The sequence below is a fragment of the Aspergillus novofumigatus genome, assembly GCF_002847465.1.
Source record: "Aspergillus novofumigatus IBT 16806 chromosome Unknown P174scaffold_1, whole genome shotgun sequence".
Taxonomy (NCBI): Eukaryota; Fungi; Ascomycota; class Eurotiomycetes; order Eurotiales; family Aspergillaceae; genus Aspergillus; species Aspergillus novofumigatus.
In genome coordinates, this window is record NW_020194274.1 from 3570932 (window position 1) to 3590010 (window position 19079).

The window sequence follows — 19079 nt, forward strand, 5'->3', positions numbered from 1 at the left end:
GAGGGCGAGATACTCGCGAACGATGCGATTAACTATTATAGGGTATATTGAATATTGAATAAATCGATCCACCAATGTCGTTTTCTTCTTATCTCTCTCTTCAGCCAACAAATATAGCGAACGTCGTAATAACCTTGCGCAAATAACAAGCGAGCGTGATGGCGAACGTGATGAGCGAATGTAATAAAGCGAAAGTAAGAAGAATCGAAATTCCTCAAGCTGCCATCTCAGGAAGATGTGGAGGGGGAGGGGAAGGTAGGATAGATAGATGGAAGAAGAGGTAAGAGAGGTAGAAGTAGGAGTACGAGATGACGAGAGATATAGGATTATTTGCTTTCTCTTGATTTTCTTCCCCCCTTCCTTTTTTTAAGACCGAGGCTGTGGTGGTAAGAAGCGTAGTAGGTAGCCTAGACGGCCTGATTGATGGGATGGTGACTGAGAGTACTTGCTAGGGCAGTGTGGCGGGGATGCACAACGCACCGGTGTCAAGGAACTTATCTAAAGGAATAGACTAGTAGATAGATATGGAGTAGCTTTTTTATCTAGTCTTCATCACTAGATCTTTTTTTCGTCCTAACGGTCCTGCAAAGTACGGTTTGCTGGTGGTGCTGGAAGTGGGTGGATGCCCTACTAGGTACCTATCTAGCACTCGAAGCAGTAAGTGGTCTTCTTTAGCAAGGTACCTTAAGTTAGTACCTAGCATTTGCGGTACAAAGGGTCCTGAATACTACGTACCACGAATTCCTTTCCCCAGCAGCATGATTCCTTTTTTTACCCCCGTTATTTGTTTTTTTCTTACGCGAGGCGACTTAAGTTAACTCGTGTGAGCATGATATCCGGCTCCAGTCTATTCTATTACCCAATCACAATAATTATACGGAGCGTATTCCGAAGACAGCCTAACTTAATGGCTGGTTGGCCGAAAGCTCTTTTGTTCTGTTCATCGGATCCCTGGACTGGGTTATGGAGTCCACCTCCAGCTGAACAGTGACCCGTTAATGCTTCCACTCAATAATAATAACAGCAGATTCTAATAATAATAAGGTAATGCTGATAATAATCAATATGACGATAATAATAACATCTTCTACCATTACCACCGTAAACCCCATAGTGACCGCTGATTCGGAGAGCCATACAGAAACAGAACGGGAGACCCAGGTTTCCTATTTTCGTTCCTAACCAGTATCAATCTTTCCTTGTTTTAGCACTCTATTAAAGACTTGAGAGAGGAAATAAGTGGAGGTGTTCTTTCTGGAACGAGTTAGCTTGAGCTGTTAGGTAAAAAGGATATTGAAAACCAATATTAATATTAATCTACGCAGTATAGGTCGGAAGTTAGTAGAACGTTGCGAAAATAGGCGAGCAGAAAGCTATAACATAATGATGATGAATCATTAGACCAGGAGGACCGAGTACTTGAGTCCTTCATCTGTCTGCAGCTTGTACAGATGTAGGGATGAATAATTACAGTTCCTATTACTTTCAACTCACATCTATTTGTGACATGCAAGCATAAGAGGATGAAGTAGCCACTGAGTAATGAGCCCTGGCAAAGGAAAAACGTACACTGTAGGTAGCTTTGGGCCATTGGGGAAAGCCACCGTTTAATCGGTCCATGCCGCCGCCTGGTAAGGGTGGATGCTCCCAGGAAGCATGGGGTCGATTCAAGAAGGCTGCAGAAGGACGGTGGGGGAAGGAGGGAATGCGTGGTTGGTGTTAAAGACTGTAGAATTACTGTATTCTATACCTACTTGATACTTAGGTAGCACTTGCTCCTCCAATTAAGTCAACATAGATTCTAACAATACCAAGATGGCTAAGGAATCCGAGAGACGTTGGGAGTAACAGGAATACGGATACTGCTGGATAAATCGATGATGCTGGGTGGAGTTGTTTTGCGGGTTCTTTTTGTTCTCTGCCGCTACCGCCCGAGGTTAGGAGGGTAGAGCTAGTATCCACCAATACAGTAGGAAAAGTAAAAAAAAAGAAAAAGAGTCTGCCTGAATGGCCAGCACCGTTTAGGAAAAGACAGCTCCGTAGCTAGTACGACTAGGTAGTTCCCACTAAGGACCTAACTAAGGCAGGGTAAGGTAGTATCTGGTGACTGCACCGCCTCTTCTTTGCTTTCCTGAACTGTTTTCAATGACTCTGGTCTCGACCTCTTCCTTCGGCCTCGTGGTTGAAGAATAACCCAATTCGTCTGCACGTTGTTGATCCAATAAGATCAACACTCTGGAGATCTTTACCGAAATCCTTGAGGCCAAACCAACCCGATTTCCATATTCCTGATCTCCAGGTAGGGTAGACTCCTTGTGTAAGGCAATTCTCCCGAACCACGGAGTAATACCGGTGCTTACACCGTGGTTTGACTTCGATCGAGCACCCAAAGTCCGCAGTATATTATTAGGCTATTATTACTTCACTAGTATCGGCGGTATGGACCGTATGTGAAAGGGTCTCCACCTTTTCTCTGGCTCGGTACCAAGTTACCCATATCAAGAATTGATATCATCTGCCCCGGTACCCGGTTGGCACCCTTCTTGCCAGCGATTTCTTATTTTGGACCCCTCAAACGGGACTCCGGACGCTGTCCTTGCCTAATTGGGCATCCTTCCGTACTTAGGCGGCTTGAGATAAAAAGCGCATGGCGCTGACAGATGGGGACTAATGCGATTCATGGATGGACTTGACAAATCATTTCTATGTTTCCTGGCCCTCTGGGTACAATCTGATACACCTACTCCGTACACTTCCTACCTAACAAGCAAGCCCTAGGGTCCTGACCTCTTGGATGGAGCAACGGTCGTGCCGTTCTACACTTTCGCGGAATGGAGTTCGGTCTTTTGCAAAAGGTGACTTTGAGTGATGACAGCAATCTTAACATTATTGTATAAGGATATCCGCCCCACTGGACATCTGCATCATGAATATGATGGTTCTAAGGTTGGATTCAAAGAACAAAAAAAGACATACCAAACTCGAACTCATGACAGCAGCGACACTACACTATCACTCTCCGCAGGCCAGATGCGTTGTGTCATGGGATTTGGCAAGCGAGCGCCGTCTTATGACCTAATAATATCTTCCACTGAGGTGCTGGTTTCTGCCAAAGTTTATTTATCTTTTGCCAAAGTCGGCCCATGCCATGAGGTTTGAACACGAGCGTGCATTGTCAGGACCAGTCAGGATGATAACTCACATGGCTCATATTTGGGTTGTTCTGCACATGCAAAGGTGGTCAGTTTGTTCCTTCTCATCAGTTGGCTCCCTGCATCCTACGCGTGGAAACCAGCTGCGTACGAGCAGTTATTTTGGGACAACTGCATACAGGGACGGGCCTATTCGATCATAGCCCGCAAGGTGGCACGGGTAAAAAGACCTGAATGAGTCTTACTACCAACTCTGAGGGACTGTAATATCTACCGCTGTTGCAGTACCTCTCTACATCATAGATAGCGGTCACCGCTCAGCTCAATAATGGTCATACTTCTGTGCTAAGTCATCTAATGACCTCACTTGACCAGATGGAGGAAGTGTAGGTACCAGATCGGGAAAAACGCGGATGTAGCGGGCGATCTAACCAGCTGCTAAACATAGCAAACCTTGCATGGGTTTTCCGACTATGCAAGGATTAATGCTTCCTATTGGACAGCAAGGGCTGGGGTGGATCACCCCACCGACCAGGGCCTCCCAGGTCAAACCTGTCCCCTTTCAAAGACGGATGGCTTCGACAATGATTTGCTAACAATCGTCCGAAGTGGCACGATGGGAGCAGTCGAGAGCAACTCTGCACTGTTACCTTATTGACTAAGCCTCTGTCTATCTTTGTACGGGAAGCATACTCGAAGTCGACACTTTGACAGCAAAACGCGACCATGAAAAATTGTCTTTTCCTGCTCAAGGATGCAAGTCAAAAGTCAAGGAAGGGATGGATCATGTATGACGTTACTCAGCAGTGGCAGGAGTCCTTGATAGAAGCTGATACAGTGGCTGACGCATTAATACTGGTATGGCCATATACCTGTAAACAAAGAGGTAAGTAGGCTACTGGCAAATGGTGCACGGAACTTCGGGAGATCTGGTTCTCTTCCAGGGAACTCCGAAACGTTGAAGTCACCATGAGATGAACCCCCTCGTGAGATCGACCCTTGCTAGAGTGATAGACCTGGGAGTCCTGGCACTGGGAGAGACGGGAAGGGAATGGGGCGGAAAAAAAAAAAAAAAAAAAAAAAGAAAGATTTTAGGAACCGCAGATCGCCAATGATCTTCCAACCTTCGGACCTTGCCAGTCTCCTGCCCCAGAGTCCTTTCTTGTCCGGGTGTTCCCTCTGTCCCTCACGGAAAATAACTGAACTGGGCGGGAAAGTTAGTTGGACAGTCTAACACCACAAGCAGCAAATTGCTAGAACCTATTTCGAAGCATCCACCGCCGCACCATTCACCAAATATCGCTAGAGCAAAAAGTGGTTGATCAGCGATTACGAATAGTACTAGTACTAGTACCAGGAATCGGCGCCGTCCAATCTCAAAGGCTAGCTGAAGCACGGAAGAGACTTGACCGCTGCTCCTTCACGGCTTCACCGAGGTCAACGTGGTAATTATTTACGGACTCGGTAGATTATTGTTATTTGTTAGGGCTAACTATCGCTTTCGCACCGAAGTACTACGTATGAGTACTTCGGCGACTGAAGTGGGGCCTCGGCCCCAAGTACTATGATCATTGATCAGCGAGGTCCTTTCAGAATTATCCTGCCGAGAGATACGGAGTACTCCGTAGTCCGGATATTCTTGTCTCTCAAGCTCTCAAGCTTGAAGGCGGGTACCTATTTCTCCGTGCACGACAATTGACAATCCTCGAGAATTCTCGGAGCCGGTGTATGTTCGGCTCAGGGCCATGGCCGAGACAGAGAGACGGGTAAGGATTGCAGAGCGGAATTTCCTACTACTCCGTAGAAGCTTACAGGATCCTATTCCTGGCATCCGGGATAGCTATTTACCTTATTCATAAGGCTGGTTATCCTCGTATCCTCAATCTATATGTACTCCATGACAGACGAGCTTGGGTCACTGGGACCTTCTAGATAGCAGGTACTCTCTACTCTGTAGGGTAGCATAGGCTATAGGAACCTTAAAAAGAAAAAAATACGAATACGGCCGCCCCAAAAAATGCAGTCGAATCTACCGAATCCCGTCGGCTTTATTACTGAGTGATGCTGTTGACGATCGGCTCTTGTACCTAGGCGCTCTGGAAGACCCTAGTTTCCAATTCATGGTGTCATAGTGTGGTACGACCCTGAACCTTTTTCTTCTTCTCGCATGAAACCAACCAGAAAGTATATATCGGCGAATCCTCGGAGGAACTCCGTTTCCTCTACGGAGTAGTTATGATTCCTCGATACCTACACATGATGGATGCCTGGATAACTAGCACCTTGGGTCCATCCATCAACCTCTAACCTTGGTTCAGGCACTAAACTTTAGCAGCGGTTTGGTTTGTGTCGGACACTCGGGGTGAATGTTGATTCCGATGTTCTTTACAGTTTATCTACCATTTCAATGCCGACAAGGTTGAAGGCCACGTCGTTGCAGGATTTGGTTGTGGAAGCACGGATGATCGATGGAATGTTGTGGGTGCGGTGTCCTAAATCTAATTGTGATTACGGAGTTCCATGGATTGCTGTGTACGGGGCTATCTAGTCTTGGATGCTTATCCAAGAACCCCTGACAGTATCCCTGCAGTATCCAGCAGTACTTTAATTTGTATACTATGCATTGCAACACCAGCGACCTAATAGGAACTGACTTCTACTGCTGCTCTACACTGTAGAAGATAGACATAGAGCTTAACTGCTCTAATCTGGTTAAGCCTTGCGAACCCTTGCGGCGCCCAAGCAGCTCTAAAAGTTCAAAGCTCCCAGCTCATGCCTCGCATCACTACATACTACTAGACTAGTCTACACATCTGAAGAAATATGGGCTGGGCGAATAGTATCGACAGATCGGCACTATGAAACAACCACCATCAAGCTCAACCGTGCGACCAAAGGAAAGAGCTTACTTGCTGATCAACAATAAGAAGTTAAAACGGCAGTCTTAAACTATTCATCCCGTTAATAGTACGAAGGGGACCCTAACGAACAACGTGAAAACGTTACTGTTTCGATAGAATAGGTTCCTTTGCCAAGACTGAGGTACCTATCAACCATGTGGGATTGGGATTCTGCTCGGGAGAATTGTCCTCTACCAAATTTTGAAAGATTGATTTTGGCTGGTTCTGAACAGATGAAAGGGCATTCAGGAGTCGACGCAGGTATCCTTTGGCTTCAGAGAAATCTCCAGCACGCATTGCCCCGCCAGATCCTTGCCTCGGCTCCTAATCACCACGATCCGAAATGAGGCCGGTAGGAATTGGACCCTTACCTTCGGTCTCATAAATCATGATACAGAATGCGGGTGTAGTTTAGTCTACTGTGCCAAGTCACTAACTAGAGATATAACAACGGCTTGTGTAGACTACTGCAGAGTTCTACACTATTGGCGCATGACTATGGAGTATAGTTGCGCTCAGGACCCTGTCAAGTGCCAAGGGCGGGTTAGAAAACCAAGGATTTACCAGAAGACTGGCTGCAGGTGCTGCTGGTGCAGGTGCAAGTCCGGAGTAGACTATCTAGACTAATGCAGGAGCATGGCAGCTGATGATAGTCAAGCTTGGAAATTATCTGGAGAGCAGATAGACAGCCAGGGGAAATGGAACAAAAACTCAATAGTCTGGTTACTCCTGGCTTGTCGCCAGTCGTCCAAGGTTCGTTTGGTTAATTTAACGGTCTAACCAACACGTTGCGTTGCGTTGCATTGTGTTGCGTTGACGTTGACACTGACGTTGGCATACACATACTGATGCAATCAGACTGTCTATTTTTCCAGACTTTGATTGGATTCCTTCCATCTCATCTCATCTCAAAATCAGGAACATCGCCCCCAAAGGTTTCCTTTCCACGGTTGCCCTGGTCTCTGATCTTCGCCAAACCCTAATCGAAAACAGAAAATGTTTCACCCTTCCCGCTCAACTGACTCCTAGCAACGAGTGCACAGCCACCCATCCAAAAATCCAAAGCAAAGCCGACCGTCGATCTCACTCCGAGGAAAGCTGTGCGGTGATAACTCCGGTGGGATGGCTGAGAAGAACAAGACCTTGCTTCAGGTGCATGACTTCATATTTATCGTCACCGGTCTGGTCAACGGATTTTGAAGTCGACCGATGGCCCGATCAAGTCAGAGTTTAGGAACTTCACTTGGATGAGAATCTGCAGATTCCTACAGACGCAATCGACCCTTCTTTGCATCTTGCTGATAGAGAGGTATTGATTCATGAGAAGAGTGACGATTGTTGTGCTCAGATGCTGCGTCGGGCTGCCCGGTGGCAGACAAGGCCAGGCCGCGCCCACCACATCCACCAGATGAGAAATGCATTGGTTAACCAGCACAGTAACCACTACAACACAATATCTACTTCTAACCACAGTCAGACTCCATCAAAAGCAACAGAATCAAAAAAGATAGTCTCGTCCGCTCTATCTACTGCCAACTATGTCGCTGCACTGTCATGTGTAGCTGAGTCAGAGCTTACCGCGCCTTAGGTGACCGGTTTCCGTGTCTACGAATAGTATCACCCTGCCGCTAACGACACAATGTCTGAGTTGTGTATACTAAATAAAGCCCGCGTTCCACGCCAGCCTCAACCACGTCCAGTTTGTGGCCGACTACAATTAGCTATCGCAACCATGGCTCGTCTACATGTCTTCATCTGTCGATTGGTTATCCAGCACCATTCTCTATCAACTTTTTCGGTTTATTTCCGTCCGGATATACAATTACAGCCAGCCATCTCGGCAATATGACCCATCTACCGGTCAATTTCTGTGCTGCTGACTGCATTGCACAATGAGATAGAGATACCTACAATGCCCACTCTATCCACTTAGGTACTGCCTGAACTACAAGCCCAGAGCAGCACCAGAGTGACGACACCGATCATCCAGCGACTAACTACTCAAGGAGACAGTTGAGACAGAGTAACATCAGAATAACATATCAGGGATCAGGCTCATGCCACACAGTCCAATAGCCACGGACCACTTCCTCAACTTTCCGCGGGCACCGAATGGTGATTTCATAATCGGCGAATGGATGGAGTTCTCAAGGTCCAACCGCCATGCACTAGTTTCACATTTGCCTGCCCAGAACAGCAGGCTGTCCGTCGATTCTCTGTCGCTGGGCTTGCGTGTGTAGAAGGTGGTGTCCCAGGGTTGTTTCCAGCAATAATCTTTCCGGTTTTTAGCATGTACTGAGTGGCATTTGTATGATTTTGAGGAAGCTGGTGTTCGGGCTCTGGAATGGATGATGTTAAAGCTATTCTGAATTGCTGAGAATATACTATTACAACTCTCTTGACCATGTACAAGTCGTAGTTCTGCAGAGTATCCTACTGCCTGACTTGAAACAGTCCCTTAGAAAAAGCTTGCCTCCACCCGGCCACGCTCACCATAATCTGGTTTGACTGACTCCTGACGGCGAGTCATCTTAGACATCGAGCTGAGACTCAAAAAGCAACCCAACTAATCCTGTAAATAAGCATAGCAATACTCTCTATCTACTGTATCAAAAGGAAAGACACATCCACATCAGCTACACTCTCCGTCGTCCTGTCCCCAAACACCATTCTCACACCATCTTCGAGCTCTCCTCCACAGTCCTACCATAACAAACAGGAAACAATCTAGCCCAGAAACCCGCTCGTTTAGGATTCGTCTCCCTTTCCGTCATCAACCATCGAGCAAACGTGCCCTCCGTACGAGAAGGACTCGTACTTCGCAGATGCGCAATCTGCTCAATCAGACAGAGCAACAGACAGACACTACGAATCTGAGTCCTCTCACCTCATCGTACTTCTGCAACGCTAACCAATAATGCTGCGACAGACCGAACAAATTCCTAAGCGCCCTCCTGCCGATTCTCCCCGCTGCTATGGTATACATCATCGATAGAGCCTTCCGGTCGAGCCTTCTTAGGTCGATGTCGTGTCCGCGGTGCAGTTTCCGACCTTGCCGTTGGTAAACCACCTCGATAAGGCTCGTCAGGATGTCGGCTTCCCAGGTAGCGAGGAGATCGTGATGAAACGACGTAATGTGTCGTTGGAGTCTCATCAGGTCAAGCTTGAGGCGCAGATTGCGGGCTTGGATCTTGGCGAGCTTGTATTCGAGGTTATGGTTGCTGGCGTTCAGGGCGTCCAGTGCTGCGGAGTATCTCTGCGAAGAAGGTCGTCAGTCTGTGGGTTCTGGTTTGTGTGGGCTCTACTCACCTCGACTGAGGAGAGAGATGATTCGGGGTCCAATGTTGATTGGGAGATGGATAGATCGGGGGACATGCTGGGCTCGTATGGTCGGAGTCTGAGACTCATGGTGACGCGGTCGGCGCTCAGTGGCTCTTGCTTCTTACTGTGATAGATGTTAAGGAATGAATGACTAGACTGCTGAACACGATAAGCTGCTGTTAAAGGAATGATTGTCCGTCGCTCATGTACGCTGAACGCTGAGCTTGTGATGCTGATGAACTCTTGGTTTGTATGATTTGTTGCTAGCTATAGTGCTGCAATTGTGTTGGAGGTACCAAGGCAAGAGCCACCCACTACATGGAAGGCACAGTTTAATATCATCATTCGTGAGCTATGTACTTTATCCCGTCTATTCAGTTAGAGACGTGCGTCAAAGTCTTCTGAAGCCAGATTATAGCTTGCTTCCTGAAGACTTTCCGAACTCGATTACCAGCTTCCCGAATTGCTTTCCTTCTTTCATGTCCTGGAATAAACTGTCAAGTCCCTCGACATCGCCCAGATCGGTCTGCACGACGCGAGAAATCACTGGATGGATCTTGTTCGCCTTGACGAAATCAATCATCTCTTTGAACTCCTTGCGGGAGCCCATGGTAGAGCCTCGCACGTCAATGTTCTTCAAAACAGCCTGCATCAGGAAAGGCATCTTGGGGGACACGGTCATTCCATAAACGGAGAGGACACCACCAGCCTGTCTCAGTCAGTCGGGCTCCAGGGTGACGCGTAGTTGAACAATCATACCTTGAGCAACTTGGTTGCCTTCTCGACAGAGTCACCACCTGCACCATCGATGATGGCGTCAAAGTTCCGCTTGCCGCTGGGAAGCATACCAAAAAGGTTCTTCTCCCATCCATCCTCCTTGTAGCTCACACCACCTCTGGCGCCTAGTGCCACGGCTTTTTGAATCTTCTCCTCGCTCGAACTGGTCACATAGACATCCGCACCCCTTGCCACCGCGAAACGGAGAGCCATCAGCGCAACGCCACCGCCAATCCCCGTGATCAAGACAGCCGCGCCTTTGCCAGAATTCCTTTCGCCCGCCTTGACCACCAATGCTCTCCACCCCGTCAATCCAGTCAATGGCAACGCAGCGGCTTCCGCATCCGACAGATGCTCGGGAGCTTCTTCCACCTCGGACTCTTCAATGGTGAGGTATTCCTGCAGTGTACCCTTGTTGTAGACCTTTGTTCCGCCCATGATGCGATAGCCTTTGGGATCTTCCGGTCCGTCCGGAGAATCGTTCCAGCCCGTCCCAGGGTTCAGAATCACTCGCCTGCCCTGCCACCGTTCGGGATTTGTTACATCGGGGCCAGCGCCGACAACCACTCCCACCCCGTCTGCGCCGAGGGGAACATCGAAAGTGGCACCCGGGTATAGATGTTGCCGCAGGAAAACATCACGATGATTGAGTGAGGCCGCAGTCATTTTTACCAGGAGCTCGCGCCCCTGGGGTGTCGGCAAAGGCAATGTCTGGACGGAGAGGGGGTAGTAGACTTGGCCGGGTCTGCCGTCCACTTGGGACATGAAGATTGCTTTTGACATTGTGACGCTATTATGAGTGTCTGCCAGTTCAGTACGTATAAGTGACAGCAATGGAAGAGAGAATTGGAAATTTGAGGTTTGAAAATTCTACCCCAACGCACATCGATGATCAGTAATCCGTGCGGGGATGACGACGATGACAGTCGTTATCGATAACCGAGGCTGGACGGAGTTGTGGTGATTGTGTGGGCGAGGCTGTCGCAAGCGATGATATGATCTTTATTCTGCGCCATGGCATTACCAATTTTATGGTAGTCAGAAGTACACAGTAGCTATGCAATTTCAACAACCTTTGTTCGATAAGTCAATATTTATTTGTCAAAACACCACGGCTATAGCTATGCAGAAATAAGAGTCCGGGAATAGAATTACGAAAGCTAGATCTCAGCATTCCGTATCCTACAGTTGTTCAGCTCAATCGACAATGGGTTACCAGGAGTACTCCAACTACTTAAGTGTTTAAGAAGAATCCTGCATATCTTCTAAATTGCTTGCCAACCTCACAAATCGCCCTCAATCTCACACTAACACAGCGGACATCATGGTAAACGGAATCCAAACTAATACTTGCGATGTAGCTGATGATTCACCCACGGACGACGCCGATGATAAGACCTCGTCTCAAAGTCGGTGTCCTGGCCGTGTCCGTGGCCGTGACCCGTCTCCATCGACTCCTCGGTCGAATACTCACATTTGCTGAAGAAGGTATCCTCACAGCAGTCGAAGCGATCACAGCTCTCGAACCGAGTGAAGCTCTGTTGACACTTTACCGGTTCGGACTGATGCTGGTTCCTCGTTCTCGTTGAGTCGCCGCAGTGCATTTCAGGCTTGGGATTGGAGCAGAAGTTACATCTGCTTGCTGGGTACGCCATGTCTTGGGGAGTCTGGCAGTATGGATCCCCCGGGAGACAGGTGTTTTCCGCTATGCAGCATCTGTCTAGAGGGCAGGGCTCTGGGCGGGGAGTGTCGTGCGGACAGCCTTGACAGGTGAAAGTCGGGGCGGAGCAGCGAGGGATCTGATCCTGTTGGCCTTCCGGACCGCAATGTCTTCGTCGTTGCACTCCAGGAGAGCAGGAGTTGGGGTTCTGCGGTGGCTGCTCTGGGATCCAGTGGTGGTTTTCGGCGTTGCTACCATGTCCATGCCCATGTCCGTGTCCGCAGGGACATGATGATCTGTCCGGGATATTGGCAGGACAGCATGGTCGATCAGGCGTACAGTGGTCGGAAGTCTGGAGGATATGTGACCCGGTACAGACGGGTCCGATCTTCTCTCCCTGTGCAATACCCGTACGGAGGGGTTTGCCGTGCCAGTACCAGGCATATGGCATAGAGGTCTTGTCTTGCTTCATCTTGGAAGATACCGATGTGTTGTGGTGGAGAGATTTGCTCTTTGGCTCAGGAGCATGCCTGAGATATATATATATATCCAGACCGGCAGCGGTATTGTGGAGGTGGTCATGCTACAAGTCTTTCAGCAAACGGACAACAGACGAACACAGAGCTCCAAATCCTAGAGACCTATCTCATTGACTGATGATTGCTGCCAGACAAAGACTCTGTCATGAGGATACGGTGCCTGAGGCTTCAACATCAGACGCGGAGGTTGGTGATGCTGAGGCATGTTGGATGTATGACCGGTAAATGCCATCCACCTTGCCTTCATACCTTGCATCCCTTCTGCGTCTGAATAAAAGGATGCACCATAAATACTATGCACCATAAACATCTCTTGCCCTTCCACCCTTTGTTCCAAACAAACGAAATATTGCATCTTCATGGGAGTCCAGCCATCTTGAGGCGTTCATACAGACTGTAATTAAAGGCGGCGTTCGACAGCACCAGTGACGCGATGGACGTGGCAGTAGGACAATATAGGTTTGTCTGGAAGGGTTATGCCCACGCACTGTGGATAGTCGTTTACTCATGCCATACACCGATCACCTGCCGATTCAAGGCTGGTGGATAGATAGCAGTAGCTTCGACGCTGACGTTCCTGAGATGAAATCTAATCAATCATAGTCATCTATATCGTATGATAGATGTACGACTCAGTTATGATCTCATGCTAGTCCTACATACACGTCTCCTCACAATATCCTCTAATTGACTTGATACTTCTGACCTAGGTAGGTACCTTAGGTAGGAAAGTAAGGTACCTGTAACGCTGTACCCATTCTTTGTGCGTTTGTGGATGCCCTGTATGGTAAAACCGCGTAAAAGTGGCTGGCAACGAAAACAGCCCAAGCCCCCAGACACCCAGGCAGTGAGAAGACCCGTGTGATAATTCCACGCGCTGCCTGCCATTCGCCCGCCGCCTCGCCCATTTTTCACAGCAGCCAGGAACTTCCACCTTGAGACTCTCTCTGCGACTGACTTTACTCGATCTTCCTGATCTTGACCTGCATCGTTGCTCTATCCTCTTCCCCCAAGGAATAAACAGTCTCCCTCATTTTAAAAAGAGAAAGGTTTGTGCCAACAGCTTCCTCAATTGTCGCCCTCCAATACATCTTGTTACAGCTTCTCCGGTCGGTTACTGATCGACTAGTCTTCTTCTAGCTACCTACTCTTTTGCTCTCGTGTCGTGCGTCGTTCTCCCACGCAAACGTTCCCTTCAACTTTCCCAATCCGCCACCAGAACACACTGAGAACAAACTCTCTCACGCGATCGAGTTTTGCCTTGACTTGACTCCCTCTTCTTCGCTGAACCGGTGATTTACCTTCATCAGTCAGCCATTGTTTCCATAATGCCTACGCCACTTCCTTCGAGTTTTGCTTCGGCCGCTGCTGGCAATACTCAGGACGCTTCCAGCAGGAGAGGTGACGGAACTGCCGGTGGAGAATGGTATGCAACCATGTCTTATGTCCTCTGAGCATTCTCTATCAATAACACATATTCATATGCTTTCCTTCTCTATCCCTCTCCCCGCGGACGTGTCCTTACTTAACCTGAAACTTTCTTTGACAACTGATACCCTTGCTTTACCAGGCCTCGAACTCGCATGAACGGAGCAACACAGACTTTCCGCCGTCCGTCAGTCGCAACGAACCCTCCTCAAGCGCGAGACATCCCTCAAACTACATCTGCTACGCATCCGACGGTCGGTGCTTATACTCCCTCACACATGACCTCAAATCAATCCAGCGCACTCCGCAACGGGGCCGGCGAGAATCGTTATTCAAAAGAACAACTGTTGAGTCTCTACAAAGCTCAGCGTGAGTCGGGTGCTCTCGGTAAAAACGTTGCGGATTACTTTATCGCCGACTGGAACCCTCACGTGGAGACTCCGCCCACCAACGGAGCATGGGGAAAGCGAGAGGATTCCAAGGATAATCCCTCGGGACCTGAGATTTGTTGGGATCACGGCGGGCAGGTGGAGCCTCTGGGCTTAGTGGATATGACTGATGATGAGAAAGAGGTTGGTCTTGTCTTTGTGTGCCCCTTGGTTCTGAACACCTGAAGATCGCCCTTTGATTCATGTTGGAAAGTGCCGTGCTGAATCGTGTAGTTATTTTCCGCTTCGGTCAACTCCCCGCTCAAGCCTCCCCCAACTAGTGCCACCAAGGAGAATACCGGTGCTGTCACTGGAGGACGCAAGTCATCCATTTCGTATCCTCAGAGCCACATGAACAACTACAGCACCTCTTCCCCCAGCTCCGCGCGCCCTGGCCCTAGGCGTCGGGAAACCGGCGATTCTGTGAGTAACGCCATGTCTCCGACCACCGGTGGCTCCCGTTTCTTCCGCGACGAGCCGTCTACCTCTACCCCGCCTGCGTCTCTATTGCGCCGCAAAACCGATTTTCGCGAGACTACGTCTACCTCCAAGTGGGATCAGAAGGATAAGGAAGCTCCTACCCGTGATGGTGGCTCTGGAGAAGTGGCCTCTCCGTTTGGTTCTCTGAAACGGAGCGCTACCAATCCTACGGCTGCTGCGACCGGGGCACCAAGCTCTCCATGGGGTGCCGCTTCGCAGAGCGCTAGCTTCTCGCCCATGGGTGCCTTTGGGGCTTTCTCGTTGGGAACGAGCGCTTCTCAAACTCCAACCACGGAGAAGAAACCGGGCTTCGGAAGTGTACGCGGGGAGAGTCGCCTGAAGGGCTTATTCTCCAAGGATAGCTCAGAGGATATTTCAGCCTCCATCAAGGAGAAGCCGTCCCTCAGCAACTTGGAACGTTTGGCCGAAGAACAGGGGGAGAAACGCTCGCAGTCACCCTGGGGGAAACTGTCAAGACGCGCACTGGCCGCAGTGAGACTAACCCATTCGCAGAGGAGACTCGCAGTGGTAGCGCTGCCCTTGGGGGATCTCAGGACGCGAGCGCGCCGTCTCAAACCGCGGACCAGCTGGGCTTCTCCGCCTTTGGAATGACATCCAGTATTCCGGGCTTCAGAGAGCTCATGCAGAGCCACGAGAATTCTCGCAACCCCACGCCGAGCTTGCTCCCAGGCCAGGAGCCTACTAGCCCCACGAACACCAATCCCTACCAAAGCCCGCACGGCGAACGGATCGACGCTGACGATGTCGAGACCGACGGATCGGACATTCAAAATACCCATCACCCTGGTCTCTCCGGTCTTCGAGATACGTCCGGCCCATTTGGCTCGATTCGCAGAATAGGGTCGGGAATGGATTTGCCTTCTATCGACCGAAGTCAGACTTCCAGTGCCGCGGGCAACCGCAGCTTTTCTGGTCTGGGCGGTCTCGGCGGTCTTCCAACTCTTGGAGGCGCTTCGGCTTGGTCTTCTGGCGCTGTTGGGACTCCTACTCGAGAGAGGTCCGCCTTCTCTACCGGGTTCGGCGATCCCATCTTCGGCACGATGGCTGATCTCCAGTCGCCTAGTCTGTCAACGCTGGGAGGCGGCGGCATCTTCAGCCCTGGTATTACGGGTACCGGCAGCATTGGCCGCTCCAGCAAGCTAGGCTCTCTATTTCCCCCGGCAATGCAGGAGCAAATGCAAGGGGATCAAGTCAGACAAGGCAGTTTGGAGGATGGTCCTCATCATCAAGGTAGGTCTAACTATGCTGTATATAAATTTTCCATGCACTAACCCTCTTCTGAAGAAGTGTCACCGGGAGACAAAGCTGGTCAGCCGACGACGACCTCGACGTCCCAGACTCCTGTCTCTGCGATCGGTTCCGTTCCGGCCTCTATGGCTTCCGAAGCACCACAACCGGGTCAAACTCCCGGTCAGTCCGGAAGCAACGCTGGGTCTGTGCCTCCTGCTCAACAACGGACCATGGTGATGCCCGACCGAATGCGCTGGATTTACCGTGATCCTCAGGGTAACATTCAAGGACCATGGACCGGGTTGGAAATGCACGACTGGTTCAAGGCTGGCTTCTTCAGTCCCGATCTGCAGATCAAGAAGCTCGAAGATCCAGAGTTTGAACCATTGGCGCAGCTGGTGCGACGCATTGGGAACTCACGAGAACCTTTCCTCGTCCCTCAGATCGGAATTCCTCATGGACCCGACCCCAGCGGTAGTGCTCCTTGGACCGGAACCACCACCGGTACCGCGCAGCCTCCCTTCCCTGGCAGTTTCCCGAGTTTTGGTACCACTTTGACCGCCGAGCAGCAGAACGCTCTGGAGCGTCGGAAGCAAGAGGAACAGTATTTGATGGCCAGACAGAAGGAGCACCTCGCTCAGCAGCAGGCGATGATGAAGCAGATGCAGTTGCAAGGCGCCGTCCATCCTGGCATCCACCCTCAACTTCAGCATCATTCCAGCGCTCACAGCCTTCACAGCCAGCCTAGCTTTGGAAGCATTGCTTCGCCCATTGGATTCCAGCCATCTCCGATTCAGGGGCCAATGCAGCAGCAGCCGCCCCAGTCTGTGGCCGGCTTTTTCGATGCAGCAGCACCATTGAGGCAGGGGCCGCAGATGGTGGGAACCGATCTGGTCAATAGCCCACATCAGCTTGCGCCTCTCCTTGATCGCTTGAACATGAGTCGCCCAGATCCGTTCGCCTTTGGTAGCCCGTCGTCTTTTGCGGCTCGCCAGCCGGACAATCTCTTTCATTCCCAACAAGTAGCCACGATGTTGCAAGACCGTGCCCGGCTGCAGCAGGAACAAGAACAGTTTGACATTGCTCAGGGAGACAGCCTTTTCGAGCAGCAGGCCCGCGAAGACCGGCTTCGTCAGTTTCATGCACTGAGAGCGCAGGAAGGCGATTTCGGCATGCAAAGTGCTGAAGGCCTTCCTTCCCACCATGCTGCCGAGCCTTCCCAACAGCAGGAATTCGCACCCATTGGTTCTCCTCAGAAGACCGGTACCAGCTCTGGTGTTGACCAGGGCACCGCTCCAAGCGAGGAAGCCCCGCTCACTCTGTCTCAACAAGTCCAGAAAGCTGCATCCGCTCAGAGACAGCAGCAGCAGGAACAACAGGAGCAGCAGCAGCAGCAGCAGAATGAGCAATCTCAAGCCGATTCCGTGTGGGGAACCAAAGATGACACCGCTATGCCTCCTCCGCCTTCTGCATCGCCACTCCCCGCTCCTGCCGCACAGCGCAACCGTCAGAATGTCGCCGAGTCCCTGGCAGCGAACTCGCGGTCCCAGACACAGACTCCTGTCGAGGCTCCCACCACATCCATCGCGCCTTGGGCCAGAGGGGGTAACGAAGTGCCCAAAGGACCTTCGTTGAAGGAGATTCAAGAGGCGGAGGCTCGTAATGCTGCTCAGAGGGAAGAGATGGCTGCTGCCGCTCGTCGTGCCCAACTCCTTGCCGAGCAGGAGCGTTTGAGCCAAGCGCAAGCGCAGGCCCCTGGTCTTCCATCCACCGCTAACTGGGCCAGTGCTGGATCTCCTGCTACCCCGACGTCCACCGGTTCCGTTTGGAGCAACAAGGGTCAAGCCACTACCACAGCTGGTGGAGCGAAGAAGACGCTTGCTCAGATCCAAAAGGAAGAGGAAGCCCGCAAGCAGCGCCTGGCGGCAGCGGCAGTGGCTGCTCAGACCGCAGCTGTTTCTCCACCCGCGACCTCCTCGACCGGCAAGCGGTATGCAGATCTCGCCAGCAAGGCTCCTGCGACAGCCCCCGTTGCCGCAGTCAGCTCCGGTGCCTGGACTACCGTGGGCGCCGGCGGCAAGCCCAAGCCTCCCCCTGCCGCACCATCTGGTCCCCGCGCTTCCAGCGGTAATGTTCCATTGGCCGCATCGCCCGCGAAGCCCCGGGCCGTACCCGTTGCCTCTCCCCGCCCTGTGGCCGTTGGTAGCGCCCCGCCATCAAACGCCAACCGCGCTCTGGAGGAGTTTACCAAATGGGCCAAGTTGTCTTTGGGTAAGGGGCTGAACAGCAACATCAATGGTAAGTTATACAATCTACGCGTCATTGAAAGCAAACAACTAATGTGATGTAGTGGATGACTTCGTGCAACAATTGCTCCTCTTGCCCGCCGAGGCGGAGATCATCTCGGACTCGGTGTATGCTAACTCGCAGACGCTAGATGGTCGGCGATTTGCGGAGGAGTTCATTCGCCGTCGTAAGCTAGCGGACAAGGGCATTGTTGACCCAGTGGCACCCAGCGCCCTTGCGGACCAGAAGAATGCTGCCGGAGGCGGATGGAGTGAAGTGGCCAAGAAGGGGTCGTCCAATGTGCACCGCGAAGAAGAGAGCAGCAACGCAGCGTTCAAGGTGGTGGCCCCACGTAAGAAGGGCAAGCGGTGATTGATGAACCTGCACATGGGCTGTGTGATGTCGAGAATACTTGATCGACCAGTATCCTGTTGTTCTGGTGTGTAGATATGAGATCTACGGCCTATTTGGGTATGCGCGTTGTCCGCAGCTGGGCTTGTCTTTTGCTTGTGTAATCTATTAGAATAAATCGTCGATACATCTGTATCAATAGAGCCAATTGCGTCCTGTGCCACTTGTTAGGGTTTCTCATTGACAGTGTCCGCATTATGATTATCTGGTGGTTGTGTTGTTCGAAATCCGATGATATCCGCAGTACCACGATTGTGCTGCCACATACACCCTTCATGGTAACTGATCGTATCAATTGAGCCGAATCGATTTGTAATTGCGAAGAGTCGGTGTACTACTGTAACTATCATATCGCGTGTTATCAATAGGGCGTAGGTGTGGATGACTCACTGGCGCCTTCTGAGTGACTGACTCCATCCCAAGTCCTCGTATTCGTTCGGAGTTGT

General features: G+C 50.7%; 4 protein-coding genes across 4 annotated transcripts; 1 reads left to right on the forward strand and 3 right to left on the reverse strand.

Moving 5' to 3' along the window:
- Window positions 1–8081: 8081 nt before the first annotated feature.
- Window positions 8082–9460, reverse strand: P174DRAFT_416829 (uncharacterized protein; the record flags this gene model as incomplete). The annotated part of the gene is made up of 4 exons (XM_024824539.1): window positions 8082–8326; window positions 8760–8886; window positions 8940–9308; window positions 9362–9460. The coding sequence occupies 4 exons, from the start codon at window positions 9458–9460 to the stop codon at window positions 8082–8084; spliced, it is 840 nt and encodes a 279-aa protein (XP_024687726.1).
- Window positions 9461–9657: 197 nt separating this feature from the next.
- Window positions 9658–11087, reverse strand: P174DRAFT_400181 (putative alcohol dehydrogenase). Its single transcript, XM_024823892.1, has 2 exons — window positions 10133–11087; window positions 9658–10082 (listed from the first exon to the last, which is right to left on the reverse strand). Exons 1-2 carry the CDS (start codon window positions 10931–10933, stop codon window positions 9786–9788), a joined length of 1098 nt encoding a protein of 365 aa, XP_024687727.1. The 5' UTR covers window positions 10934–11087; the 3' UTR covers window positions 9658–9785.
- A 322-nt stretch (window positions 11088–11409) lies between these two features.
- P174DRAFT_437578 (uncharacterized protein) lies at window positions 11410–12709 on the reverse strand. The gene has a single exon (XM_024826333.1). The coding sequence runs from the start codon at window positions 12280–12282 to the stop codon at window positions 11494–11496; it is 789 nt and encodes a 262-aa protein (XP_024687728.1). The 5' UTR covers window positions 12283–12709; the 3' UTR covers window positions 11410–11493.
- Window positions 12710–13313: 604 nt separating this feature from the next.
- P174DRAFT_437579 (GYF domain-containing protein) lies at window positions 13314–18842 on the forward strand. Its single transcript, XM_024826334.1, has 7 exons — window positions 13314–13398; window positions 13490–13775; window positions 13920–14349; window positions 14440–15083; window positions 15116–15936; window positions 15991–18234; window positions 18287–18842. The coding sequence occupies exons 2-7, from the start codon at window positions 13678–13680 to the stop codon at window positions 18592–18594; spliced, it is 4545 nt and encodes a 1514-aa protein (XP_024687729.1). The 5' UTR covers window positions 13314–13398; window positions 13490–13677; the 3' UTR covers window positions 18595–18842.
- The last annotated feature ends 237 nt before the right edge of the window (window positions 18843–19079 follow it).